The following is a 13,684-nucleotide window of genomic DNA, read 5'->3' on the forward strand; positions in this document are numbered from 1 at the left end:
ATGGTTCACAAGGATAAATAGTTTTTATACCAAATAAGTAATGCTGGTGGATTCATAAAACATCTCTTTTTAGGGAGCCTCCAAAATAACTGAAATTAGTTACAAAAACTTTAAGAAGTGTGAGGGATGCACATTGCCGTAAATGCTTGCCATCGACAAAGATGGTATAAAACCTTGGTGGTTAATTACCTGTTCTCTCATTGTCAAGGCGTCCAGCAGTATGTGCTGTAGATGAATACTGGGCCCAGACTGCAGAGATGAAAACCTCCCCTGTGCTAAGGAGCTGGGCACTAAGATATCAGAGTCAGCATTCTGATCAAAATCCAAACTAAATTGTTAAGGAGTTTCTGCACAAAGAGTCGGTGTGCTGCTGATTGCCAATATAAACTCTGCAAACCCTTGGGTCCTCAGGCAGTAACTACAAAAGAGAAATTAGTTCTCAGTTGACCAGTTTGGTTAAATGATGTGTTTCTTCCCTTCAGAGAGGCAAAGCCAGCAGGCAAACACAACTCTAAGTGTGTGTGTAGGTGTGTGTGTGAAGGTATTTATGTGGGTGTACCTGTGTACCAGTGTGCTCATTTGTGTGTCTGCATGCCTGTTAATGCAAAAGTGACAGTATGTGTGTGATGATTGGTGATGATAGTGTGTATGTGGGCGCATATGTTTGTGTGCATGTGAAGAGGATACACATGGGGTCTTGGGTTAAATATGCACCCCAACCATTTACAGTATAAACTTCTATTATCACACTCAATTGCTTTCAAGAGAAAGCGGAAATGAGAGATTCCACTCATGGGCGACAGAAAGACAGGGGGAAGTGTGTGTGTGTCTGTGTGTGTATAAACTAGTGTTGGGTTGGAGGGGGTACAGGAGCAGATTATCAGCCCAGCTATCTCATGGACAGCGAGGGAGGTTAAAGCTGCACAGGTTTTTCTATCTTGAGTGAGCTGGAATTTGAATTGATTGGCTCCTAAAATTGCTTTTTCTGCAGGAGCTTTGAGAGGCATGGAAAAGGAAACCAATTACTGGCTGTCAAAGCCTGCTGTCAAAATAGAGATGACCCCCAGTCCAAACATAGACAACCTCTTCTGTCTCAGTGTTGCACACCTAAACACAACCACAAAGAATAGATAAACATACATGGACATGCACACACACACACCACCACAGTGAAGATGTCCAACAGACAATCATTGTGGGGGAGACAATGATGAAGACACGGTTGTCAGGTTATCTTCCCAGGCTTTGGTCCTCAGCTCTGGTTAGTTCCACTCATGTGGACCCTTTAAAAGGCTTTGTGTCTCACTTTCTCAGTATCCATGACAAGATCATAGATCAGTCTTCACAAATGCTATACAAGTGGGATGCAGAGAACAGCTATTTTCAAATGAGCACCCCTTCATGTTAACACTTTGCATATTGTAATATATGTGTGTGTGAGACACACAAAGCAGAATCTTGGTCATACGACACATTCCCCACTGAATACCTCAGCATATTTTAGCGGTACATCATCTCAGCAAAATTATGGATTGGTAGTGTGGAAGTTTGTGGGTCCCTCTGCACTCACAGGCAACATGGGAATCAGACACAGGGTGGGATATGCATTTCCTATCATACTGCACACCACAGTTTACAGCACTCCAGTAAATCACTTCAAATCATGCCTGCTTGATAATCATCAGTAAAAAAAAAAGCACTAGCAATGAAAATAGCTTTGTGGTAGATTAAAAGATAGGCTCATATTTTTCAAGTCTGTCTTTAAATAATACCCAAATGCTTGTATGTACATTAATATAGCTATTGGTCACTTTAATTTTTCATTCTTGTCCATACTGGTCCAAAAGAGACACCTTCCCAACATGATTTCAATGTAAGAGATGGGAAACCAAACCCACAGTCCTTGTTCAGTGCAAAAATGCATGTCTAAACTTTAGCTAAAGCTAACAGGATAATAGAGGTCACTCTGAGATAATTAAATCAAGTGAGTATCTTTCAGTCTTTTTAGTACAAAATTCCCTTGTGTTTCCTCAGTGTTTTGTTGCTGAGCTCAAACTGCTGAAGCCTTATAGGTCAAATATATTATATGTCTGCTTGCAATACAACTTAAGGAATGACTGAAAGGAAGAGGTGAATGAAAGCACCCTCACTTCTCAGTAACCTACCAGGTGTCTGTTTCTATGTACAGAATCTACCATGGGACTGTGCAGAGCCAGTTTATATCTCTGATCAATACTACAGAGCAAGACTCAGAGCAAAGCAGTAACCTGGAAAAAGCACAGACGCTCTGTGGGGCTGGGGCTATTTAGGAATGTGTCCAATTAATGATCACATAACTTGAACAGCTTCTTGCTCAACACTCCTGTGACTCAGCTAATCAGTTCATTTATATATTCTCCTTAATTTTCATATCGGACACACATTGGACATGCATGTACAACTTAAGTTGTGTAAAATTATGCAACTGACTCAGAGGAGACAAGATGCAGAATGCCTCACCTACTCAAACGAGGACCAACCGCATCACTCGCCAGTCCCCCAGCTGTGACCTAGTGCACCTGCGGGGGTTGATGGGAGCTGTGTGTGTTTTTACTGCGGACACTTTAGTGTAATGGCGATGGCGAGCGTACGTTTACGACTGCTTTATTTCTCTAACACATTAACGAGCAGGTGGGGGTGCTCACAGCAACTGCTGCCTGCCGACAGGATTGAACAGCCTGTTTCTATTATCTCCTGACCACCCAGATAACAGCGAGACAGAGAGCGGGAGTGAGAGATACACTTTTTTTTTAGCAATGTATACTTATGTACAAGAGGAGTCTGATAAAGTGGAGCGGATGACTTTACAGCAAACTGTGACAGCTTGCAAGATAAATTGTACAGTTTGCATGCATACAAAGCCACTATATAATGATTCCAACCACATGTGAACCACAGGAAAAAAGCAGATGTTAGTTTTGGAATAAGAAGAAAAGAAGGGGAGAGAGATGGAGAGAGAGAAAGAGAGAGGACTGTATTGTGGGCATAAGCTGGAGACAGTTTGAGCTGCCAGTGAAAAGGCTTAATGCAGAGCTCAGTGGCTGGCAGCTTCACTTTGCCGACAGGCCTTGGTCCTCCCCCTCTCTTTCTCTCTCTCTCTCTGTCTCTGTCCTCAGTGATGAAGGAATAAGATTAGCACAAGCAGGATGAAAAGCATGATAAAAAGAGAAGAGTAGACTACAGAGACACACTGAATATATGGGGAAGGACAAAGAATGTGGATGTACATGGTGTCTATAGTTATGTCTGGAGGGACCAGGACTGAGGTCAAGAAATGACACAATCACAGACAGTGGACATGAACAAAAATGGCACATATATGATGATTTTCTGCTTATCTGTCTATAATATTATGGTAAACTGAATATATGGGTATTGAACTGCCTGTCAGACCAAAAAAAGACATATGAAGGACAATTTTTCACTATATCAAATATATTTTAATTAATTAATTAATTAATTAATTTATGGACCAAACAATTCCTCAATTCAAAAACAATCTGCAGATTTTGTTTCTAAATTTGAAATTTATTTTGATCTGCAGTCAATAATAGAGATAATAAGGCAAGAATCTATACAAAAAAAGTCAATAATACAAATAAGACAGCTGAAAACAATACAACACAATAACACAACATAAAGAATACTGCAGTCTGAAAAAGTGTAGGCTGAAGCTACAGTGTACTGTGCCAACACATTTCACAACACACACTGATAGGGAAAACAATCCTTAGTTGCAGCCCTAGTTGTTTTATCTTTAATTGTAGCACATCTGTTGGCCATTTAGTGTAAGTTGCTGAAACGTTGCACCACGGAGGTGAAGTTTATTTCTTCAGTTTTTTTTTATTTTCAGTTTTGTCTGAATTAAATGGATGAATTTAATAACAGACGACCAAACAAATAAACCTGATGGAGACCAGTCCTTTGGCTCGCATACATTCGCCAACTTCCTTTTACTCAAATTTGGAAATCTGATAGTGAACCAACTGGGAAATTTCAGACTTTTCACAACTCTCAGCTCCTGCCTGTTCGTCCTCTGCCCTGCACACCCATTCACACCCCGTCTCACAATGCCAGAACACCCATGATAAGTCCCCTTTTATTAACAGTGATGCTGTGTGAGCTACCACATGCAGGAGAGAGCCGGTCCTCACCCCTTTTATTACAATAATGAATTATAATTACTGTTGTGACTATTACCCTATAAAGGCCTGTCTAAACAGTGGCAGTAGCGAAACATCCTCCATTCTGTAATTTATAACCTTCTGCTAGAACCATTTATCATTGTGCCTTAGCCCTCAAACATACAGCATCTGCACAGAGCCCACAAAACACACAGAAGGGCATTGGTAGAACACATAGAAGACCCTAACCCAAGAAAGATGTTGCACTTGATAATATTTTATAGAAGCAAGACCAACTGTAAAAAGAAGGGAAGGTGCATATTAGACACGCATATATCCTCATTAAATATAAACATATCCTCCAGGTAGAGCCTGATGGGTAGGAAGAGCTAGAGGGAGTGTAATCCAAGCAGAAACAGACAGGGAATCATAGAGTGAATCAATGCAACACCTGAAAACCATTAGCAAACTAATGGTAAAACACAGGAAGGGGAAAAACAACAATAACTGAGGGCATACAGAAAATACAAAATGAAAGAAGGCAAATTCTCTGAAACCCAAGGAGAGAAAATCAGAGTGATTCCATTGATACGAGCAGCTGCTGGTGTCTAAAGTCTCCAGGGTAAGGACGAGACAGAAAGAGAGAGTGAGAGAGAAAGGGAGCCAGACAAAAGAGTAAATCACAATAAATATTTATAATGATAAGTAATGCTGCAGACCATAAATATTAAACAGCCACTGCCTCTGTGTGTATATGTGTGTGGTCCTATGTTAAGCACAAATGTCCACAGGGATGCAGGAGTGGGCACTGAGTAATGCATTCACTAACATTGTACATAAGCTTTGATCAGATGAGCTATGAATATTAACCCAAACAAAGCATTTCAATTATATTATCAGATTGCATGTTTGGCACTTTTTTAAAAAAACAACTGGGAACCAACGTGCATAATTTCAATTAGCATAGGTATAAAGTATTATATAAACATCATCCGGACCCCACCTTCTTTACATACAAACCACAATCACCGCATTATTGGTATACTGCACAAGAAACACTTTCATGCTGAAGAAACTGCAATGTACCAAGCTCTTGAAAATAACTACTTCACTGTGAGAGACACTATTATCAGTCTCATGGTTACTGTAATAGCAGGGGATAAAACTTAATTTGATGATCCTCTCCGCTGTGATTGGTACTAATAACATAAAGATTCAGACTGCTTTGAAAGGGTAATTTACTCATTTGTTAGAGTTTTAGTTACTTGATCTATGGATACATGGATGAGTTTTCTTCACTTAAAATGTTCTCAAATAAGCTGTATTACCATTGTGCCCAAAAATAGATTTTTTTCCTCATAATTTTTTGTAATGCAAAACCCTTTTCAGTACTGCTGAATTACTGGCCATGATGATATTGTCTCATCACTGAAAGACAATGTGGCCAATCACTTAAAAATCATGAAAGACATTCTGTGCTACGATAATTTACACATATTTGCAACCATTACAAAGGTTATTCTCCAACACTTTTTAAAGGAATTGTTGAACATTTTAAGAAACACGCTTAAATGCTTTTTTTTTCCTCTTAGGGTTAAATCAGAGGACTGATACCATTCTGTAGAGCTAGAGCCAGCAGGCAATTAGCTTAGCATAACATAAAAGTCTATGAAACAGCCTCCACGGAGTCTATTAATTTCTGAGTATGGACACCTCAAAGGGCATTTTTTGCATCTAAAGTTTTCCACAACCCATAAGTCTGCTTCCCTGGTAGCACCTGAGGGTATGACTAATACCTGGAACAATCATTACCATCCCAAAAAGTTCTAATGCAATGGAAAAGTTGTTGACTACTCCAGTAAATAGGATGAACCAGCAGCCTGAAATAGCGAGTTGAGTAGCAAATGGGATGTGGGAAGATTGCTTATACAAAGTATCAGGAAGTTCAGAGGGGGTAGGGGTTTATGCATTTTAGTCGCCATCCTGTGGTGTTCAGAGGATGAGGCACTGAAGGACGACACTCAGTGTTGTAAGATATATTTATAGGATTGTCAGATTTTGTTTTTATTTAATTTATTTCAGCACACTAACTTAGAGTGGTGAACAGACTGTTTCACTGTTCTATTTAGTAGGTGTCCTATATCAACAATTAATGGACACCCTGTAGCCAATCAGAATCGAGTATTCACCCAGATCATGATATAAGATAAGATAATCGGCTCCTGGCTATAGCTTAATGCACAGACATGAGAGTGGCATCAATCTTCTAATCTAACTCTCGGCAACAAAGCAAATGCACTTATTTCCTACAATGCCTAACTATTCCTTTAAACAAAATCGTGTGCTGGCCAGACCAACTCGAGAGATTAAGAATAAAAGAGTTGTCCTCCCTTTTGGTGCTAAAACATAATTTGGCCACCATCTGTTGCACCTCGCAGCCAAGACCACCGAGAGGCTAGTCTCAGCCTAACAATCTGGTTATACTGTAATGCCTTGAGTTGTTCCATGCACTTAGACAAGCAGGCAGTTTGAACTGCTGGAATATACTGGGTGAGACAGGTATACAGGGAAATCAGGAAAATAAAAAGGTGCCCGCCATGTGAGCAATCAAAGAGGCAGAGAGCAGTAAAGTTCAGAATAAAATGTACTTGAGTGAAGTACAAATATAACACAAGTTATGTAATAACATAACCAGTTGTTAGGGACCTCATACATTAATTTTGTCACAATTAACACTTCAATTCGATATGCTTCTCTGCAGATGGCAAGCAACATAATTTGTCCTTAACAATTGGGTGATGGACAGGTTAAGTTATTATTTTACCTGGTGCTGACTCATGGAGTGGGTTGAAAAGTGTTCTAGCACAAGGCCATATGATATCAAGGCTGGCTTAACATTTCTGTACTCTATATTTAAAATACATAACAGGTAATTTATTTGAAGAAATATGGCTTATTAAAAATGGACATCTCCTTTTTCCTCATCCCCACTTCTGCCTGAACAATAAGAGGCAGAGGAGCAGCAGTTTGATGTATTTAACTTCTTTCTGTGCTTCACTTTAGACTTTACAACTTATTTTATACAATGGGCGCAATGTCCATTCCAAAATAAATACCTCATTATTCACACAAACACAAGTGAGGCGACCGTGGCTTGTTTGATCAGACTGCAGCATATAAATAAACAGTCTCCGCTATTTTCACTGGATTACAGCCATTGTAACATATTGCCTAAATTACTAATGAACTAAAATTATGACAGACTCACATATGTAAACAAGTCTGTGCAAACACATTACTGAACACACACACAGACACACATACACAATAAATGGTAATCTTATGCAATAACAAATAGAATAAGGCCTACAATGAGCAATGACTTTGTCTGGTTTTAGCCACGTGTTGACCTTGTGGGAGGGAGACCTTTGGGGAGATTGTTGTGTATATATATGGGTATAGGGATGTGTTTGTGTGTCTATTTCTATTTCTCAGCCTCGGAGCAAAGTTTAGCAGAGTGTTGGAAACATCTGTTTAATCTGTATGTGTGTTTTGTCTCCAGTGGCATCTCAGAGGGCCACTGGGGTGTGTTTGTGTGTGTGTGTGTGTGTGTGTGTGTGTGTGTGTGTGTGTGTGTGTGTGTGTGTGTGTGTGGGCAGGTCAGAATATCGAAACCCTCATCTAACAGTGTATATATACGAGTGCTACCATCCATGCCAGTAAAGTTCTCACTGAGAGCAGTCACATCTCATTCTATTTACAGCCCATTCACTCTCTACTGCCAGCAATCAGGATTCCACGGCAGGCCGCACGCTTCAGCACGGGGCCGACATCAGCCAGACTTATCGGGTATTAGACTGCCCTGCAATCTCCATTTCATGAGCACCAGTCTATAAACACTATTGATTTTCACACTGTGCTTTTTCCACTTGTATCTAGTGGAGTGTGGGCGTTCTGTCACAGGAATGACTGATAATGAATAATAATGCAGAGTTTTAGGGAGATGGTTGGAGATTTTTCTGGTTAAAGTAGTTGCTGCCGGCTAGGTCAGCGGCTGAGAGCGAACTCTGCTGCATGGTGGTAGTCTGAGAAGATGAGGTGGAGTGGCCTCAAGGACACTTAAGCTGTGAGAAACTAAACACAGGAAAAAAGACCTGGAGGGAATAAATAACATAATTTCTGAAAATGATTCTTAAACCGTGTTCTAATTGGATTAATTTTAATGGAGGTGGTCCTGACATTATTATCGACATCTATAATATGAATCCAATATGAAAAGTTAGACGTTTTAAGATCCTCTGATAATAATAATCCAGTTGATATTTATGTAATGCAAACATTTATTTTATTTTTGCAACTAGCAAATAGGTTTCAGGGTAGAATATGAAACTTTATGTCTGAGCTGTGAACAGCAATTTGAGGGTAATCACTTGCATCCTGCCAAAATGCTTCTCTAGACCTACATACACAGCAAGCAAGTACACTACTGGACTTTCCTAAAATGACTAGATAAGCAATTTAGCTTTAATTGAAGACTTGTTGACTATGTTGTTATTAATTCAACCTTTATTACCTAAGTGGAACTCATTATCATGTGGCAGTAAATATTTAAATCTGCTTATCAGTTAATTTGCATAATTATGTTGAAACATGGTTTAACCACAGTTTGGTCACAAATTGTGCTGAACATTTAAAAGATGCCTTAGCCAATATAGGGGAGCAAATTTTTCATCTGTATGTATTTTTGTTTTTGTGTGAGGCAGCTTAGCTTGAGTCACCATAAATAACAACTCATATGGTGAAGTCTCAAGAGAGTACTGGGTCACATGGGGTACACAAACAAGCCAAGATTTCATTCCCAATAAAACAAGCCCCATAAAGGTTACTAGTACAAGTCGGGTTTTATTGTAATCTATTTGGACTCCAGTTAAATTTCTCCTCAGGGATAAATCACAAGAATCTATCTATCACATTCTCAGCCATATAGAGTGCACAGAGGTTTCCTACGATACTCACCAGGATGCGTATCAGTGAGGTACCAGGGGGGGTGTTTTCAGGAAGGCTGATGTTGTACAGCGGTTGGCTGAAGATGGGCCGGTTATCATTCTCATTGAGCAGCTCAATAAAGACACGAGCAAAACCCACGTGGTCGGACATGGACTCATTGGCATAAAGCTGAGGAGAGACACAAAGGTTTATAGTTACATTATAGATTTAAATATAGCCTTACATATTACAATACAGAAAAGAAACTGTAAAGGTTTAACATTGGTTTATTTATATAAAATATTTCACATTTTTATGTGGCATCCTAAAAATATATATAATCACAATTTGCTATTGTGCCAAAATGACTGTCGTAAAGAACTGACATGTTTGGGATTTGGAGATCTTGGATTAAGCACGGTAGTAGGGCACCCTCTGGTTCTGTAAACGACTCAGGGGTAAATTGAGGTGACGAAATACCAATTTCACTGTACAAACAAGTCTACAAGTCTGCCGTGTTGAGAAAGTGATACAGCCCCAGTTTGACTGAGCCTTGTGTCCCAACAAATAAAAACAAGTTGCAACAAACGTAATGAAGCTACATTCAGTCTTATTGCTTAGAAATCGGTCTTAGACTGGAGTTCAGTCAAGGGCATTCTCACAGAAGGACAATGTAGCTGCTTTATCTCCAACTGCTTAATGTTTGGTCATCAAAAGAAGATTGCCTTCTCTTATTCCACTTTGTATCTCTTTACAAAACCGATCTGTTGGACATTTACAATGATTGAAAATTTCTTCAGCGAGTTAAGCTCCTATATAAGCATCCTACTTCTTTAAGAATATTAGCTAGAAAGCTGTGCTTTGTGGGCGGGGGGGGACTCTGGCTATTATGTCCCTCCTCCTGAACCTGGTGTATTATTTGATTCCTTTTTCATCCATTCAGTTATTGTCTTACACTGTATGATTTTCAGCATCTCAGGGACTGGAGTCAATTCCAGCATTCACTCTCCCATTCATGTAAATGTTCAGAAGCACACTGTAAGAATACTGATAAGAAGCATAAAACTCACAGAGAAGCTGTAGCTGCGAATGTGTTCATAGTCCAGTGGCATGGCGACCCTTATTCTGATGTCGGCACGCCCCTGTACCGCCGTGGGGGAGATGGTGAAGTAATCTGAATTGTTTCCTGTCAGGAACACCTGGAACATGCTGTTCACCCCCTGCCACAGGAGGAATAAGAGTATAGAAAAACAGAGAAAAATAGGTTGTTGAGAGAGTGTGAGCGTGTGGTGATATATACTCTGTTCAGTACCACTGACGAATGTAGACGATGAAATCTACGCTATGGTATATATATCGAGTTTTTATATCAAAGGTACAGATACTGTACATAAAAATACAGAAAGATTCACCAAAACCCTGACCAAACCAACAGTAAAAGGTCACAAAATTCTAATGTTTCTTTGTCTTTGCCATTATATTGTGAAATGGTAAGGAAGAATACACTACAGACTAATACTTTTGTGTTGCTAACAGGTAAGATAACTGCATTAGGTTAATACCTGAATGACTCAATAGATTTTTCAGAACAGTTTCTACAGTTTGTTTGTGTTTTTAAACAAAAAGCAGCTGATAATAAATGTTCACAATAATAATGCTGATCATGAGGATTCACAGGGAGCATCAGCAGGGAAGCCAGCTGTATTCACTCTTATCAGTTGTCCGCAAGATGTTTCTTTTCTATCTCCTCCATCTTTCTGCAATACTTCCCCCATCATTCAATATCTTTATATACAGTAACTAGTACTATCTGTAATCTATCTGTTCTCTATACAATCAATCTGAACAGTATATGACACCTTCTATCTTTACACATTATGTAAATAGTCATTTGAGTGCAACATGGAGTAAATCTCCATATACTGCCCACAGAGCTGTGTATAGTGTGTCCGACTAGGATGATTACCCAGCCATTGAAGGAGGTTGAAACCATGTACTTTAATCATCAAAGTGTGTGTTTGTTAAATGATGTGATTCCTGATGGCAACAATGACTATGTACCTCAATAATATACTGTATGTTGTACTGTATACAAGACAATGTTAGCTTATATGAGCATGGAGTCTGATTTAGAAACACTATGTGCTGTATTGCTGGATGAGGTTAGTATTATTACCTCTACCATGCGTGTTTTGTTAAATGTGTGACTAAACATTTAACAAAACACAACACTGTAAAAACAAAATGCCTTGGCAGAGGTCTGTGCTTTCTGGGTGTCCCTCAACTAGTTTGATTAGTGGTTCTGTGAAATACGGAATAACCTCTAAAAAGAGCACCCATAAACTTCATCTTTCTCTTACATCTCTTGCTCAGATAAATCCCGAAGTGCAGAGGCATCGTGGGTAAATATAAACCAACTCAGGGTCGAAATGACATCATAGCCCTGAGAAGCCTGTGGCTGTCTTGAGCTGAGAAAACATCACTAGATCCCTCCTGTCTTGATATATAAAGCTGCAGGGCGGCCAATCATGTAGCCATTGTGGCAGACAGAGGAAGACGGGTGCGGTGGTCGATTGGCATTATGCTGGCGGTTGAAATAGCCCCCTTGTTTTTGTTTTCATCTCTGGGAGAACCATTGTGGCTGATGACTCCTATTTAAAAGACCATCCAATATGCAGGGATGTCACCTCAAACTGCCCATAAACGTAATTGCCCGTCCATTTGCTTTTGCCTTTAGAAGCCCCCAATAAAAGCACCCTGTCAGACGCGACTGCCACAAAGTTTAGTGACAAGTTCCAGCAGCAAAAGTTTTAAAGATGCTAACCGAGCAGAAGAGGATATGAAGGCAGCGACAGACACAGAGAGAGGTAACTACCACTTGTGTCATAGTCTAAGAAATGAAACGTCTGCCTATAATCCCTCACACTTGGAAAAACTGAGATTACAGCACAGGTGTAGCGGTGTGTGAATGAGTGTGTGTATCGGCACTGACATACAGGTTTAAAGGATCAAAACAGTAATACAAAACTGCAACACAAAAAATGTCTCATATATTTTCCTTCTTGGAATGGATGTATATGTGGCACTATGGCAGCAAGGTCACAATGCAAGACTGGTAGAGTGCAGGCAATTTCCATGTCTCCAGCACACAACTTGAGAACACAACTGCATTTAAATTTGTGTATGAGATCCTGCTTCTTTGTTCTTACAGATACATTTTGTTTTTTTATATGACAACAAAAAAGCAGTCAGCTATGGCTGCTAATGGACTGGTTCTGAAAAAGCGCTTTCTAATACAACATCTTTGGTGAATTTGATTAAAACCATGTCGGAATTACCATAGTGGTTCCCCCATTTGCGGTGAGCAATCTCAGTTTAGAGATACAGGAATGTTAAGCGTCTGGGGTACATGCCCCCCCCCAGACTGAGCACTGCTTTTGGTAGTGGTAAAATGTTTGGTGGTAACTTACAGAAGGACCTCTTATCACATGCCAGGAGTCTGGGCCATCACCCCACCTGTATGCAGCAAATCACTCGCGGTACTCCCCCCGCCTTGCCATTGTGACACACCATCCTCGGAATGAATAAACAGACGTGCTGCTAAATACTGTCTGCTGTTCTCTCTGTTTCGTCCTGCTCCACCAATTATTCAGACTTCTGGTTTTGCTCCATTGCAGGCTACTTTCTGCTCAACCATTTTTCCTCCTCTCTTCTCCTCTCCTCTCCTCATGCGTATGTCTGTCTCTCTTTACTCTCTACCTTTTTTCTCTATCCACTTGACTTGCAGTTATCTGTCAAATTCCACCCTGGCGGCTGCCGTGCCTGAATCAATCAGAGTTGACTAGCTTTCGGCTTATCTGCACCCTAGGTGATTGATTTTCCTCGTTAGGTATAATTTGATGCTCTATCCCATCTCTTCCAGAGCAAATTAAATTGTAGTCGAGTCCAATGTGCTGGTGTGAGCGAGTATTTGCACATGTGAGAGAGGGAGAGAGAAAGTGAGGGAGTCAGAATGGCAGAGCAAGTGTAAAGTGAAAAAGTGTTTCTGTGTGTGTGTGTGTGTGTGTGTGTGTGTGTGTGTGTGTGTGTGTGTGTGTGTGTTAGTGCCTGAGTGTGTGTGACTGTGTGTCACCACAGTAGGTTGATAGATACAGCTAATGGGAAGTGGCGGACACACTAAAGCACACTAAAGTGCTGTTGTACACTGCTGCTGACAGTCCATACACACACGCACTGCTGCCATGCAAGTGGTTTCACAGAGTGGCTGAGTGGCTTTTTGGCTGCTGCATTTATAAACAAGATAAATCTAAACCTAGAAATGAAAACACAAAATACACACCACTCACATGTAGCTGTCCTAGCTGTCTTTGTAGTTAGATCTTATCCGATCAAATCAAGAGTGAAAAATGTCTTGCAAATGAGACAGCTTTTACTAATGAATCTTTTATTGATGCCTTGTCTCACATTGAGTTTTTAAGTCTCTGAAGTACTTCCTTAATCCCTACAAATACCAGGTGGTTCATTCATAGTAATAA

The 13,684-nt window shown here is 40.1% G+C and overlaps 1 protein-coding gene across 1 annotated transcript in view; it reads right to left on the minus strand.

Moving 5' to 3' along the window:
- cdh23 (cadherin-related 23) overlaps positions 1-13,684 on the minus strand; it is a 154,787-nt gene that overhangs the window by 57,827 nt on the left and 83,276 nt on the right. The window contains exons 12-13 of the mRNA XM_051415680.1: positions 10,220-10,369; positions 9,180-9,338 (exon numbers count right to left, since the gene is read on the minus strand). Of these exons, the coding sequence (XP_051271640.1) occupies positions 9,180-9,338; positions 10,220-10,369 (309 nt within the window). The remainder of the gene's footprint in view (positions 1-9,179; positions 9,339-10,219; positions 10,370-13,684) is intronic.

The sequence above is a fragment of the Dicentrarchus labrax genome, unplaced genomic scaffold (assembly GCF_905237075.1).
Source record: "Dicentrarchus labrax unplaced genomic scaffold, dlabrax2021, whole genome shotgun sequence".
Lineage (NCBI taxonomy): Eukaryota > Metazoa > Chordata > Actinopteri > Moronidae > Dicentrarchus > Dicentrarchus labrax.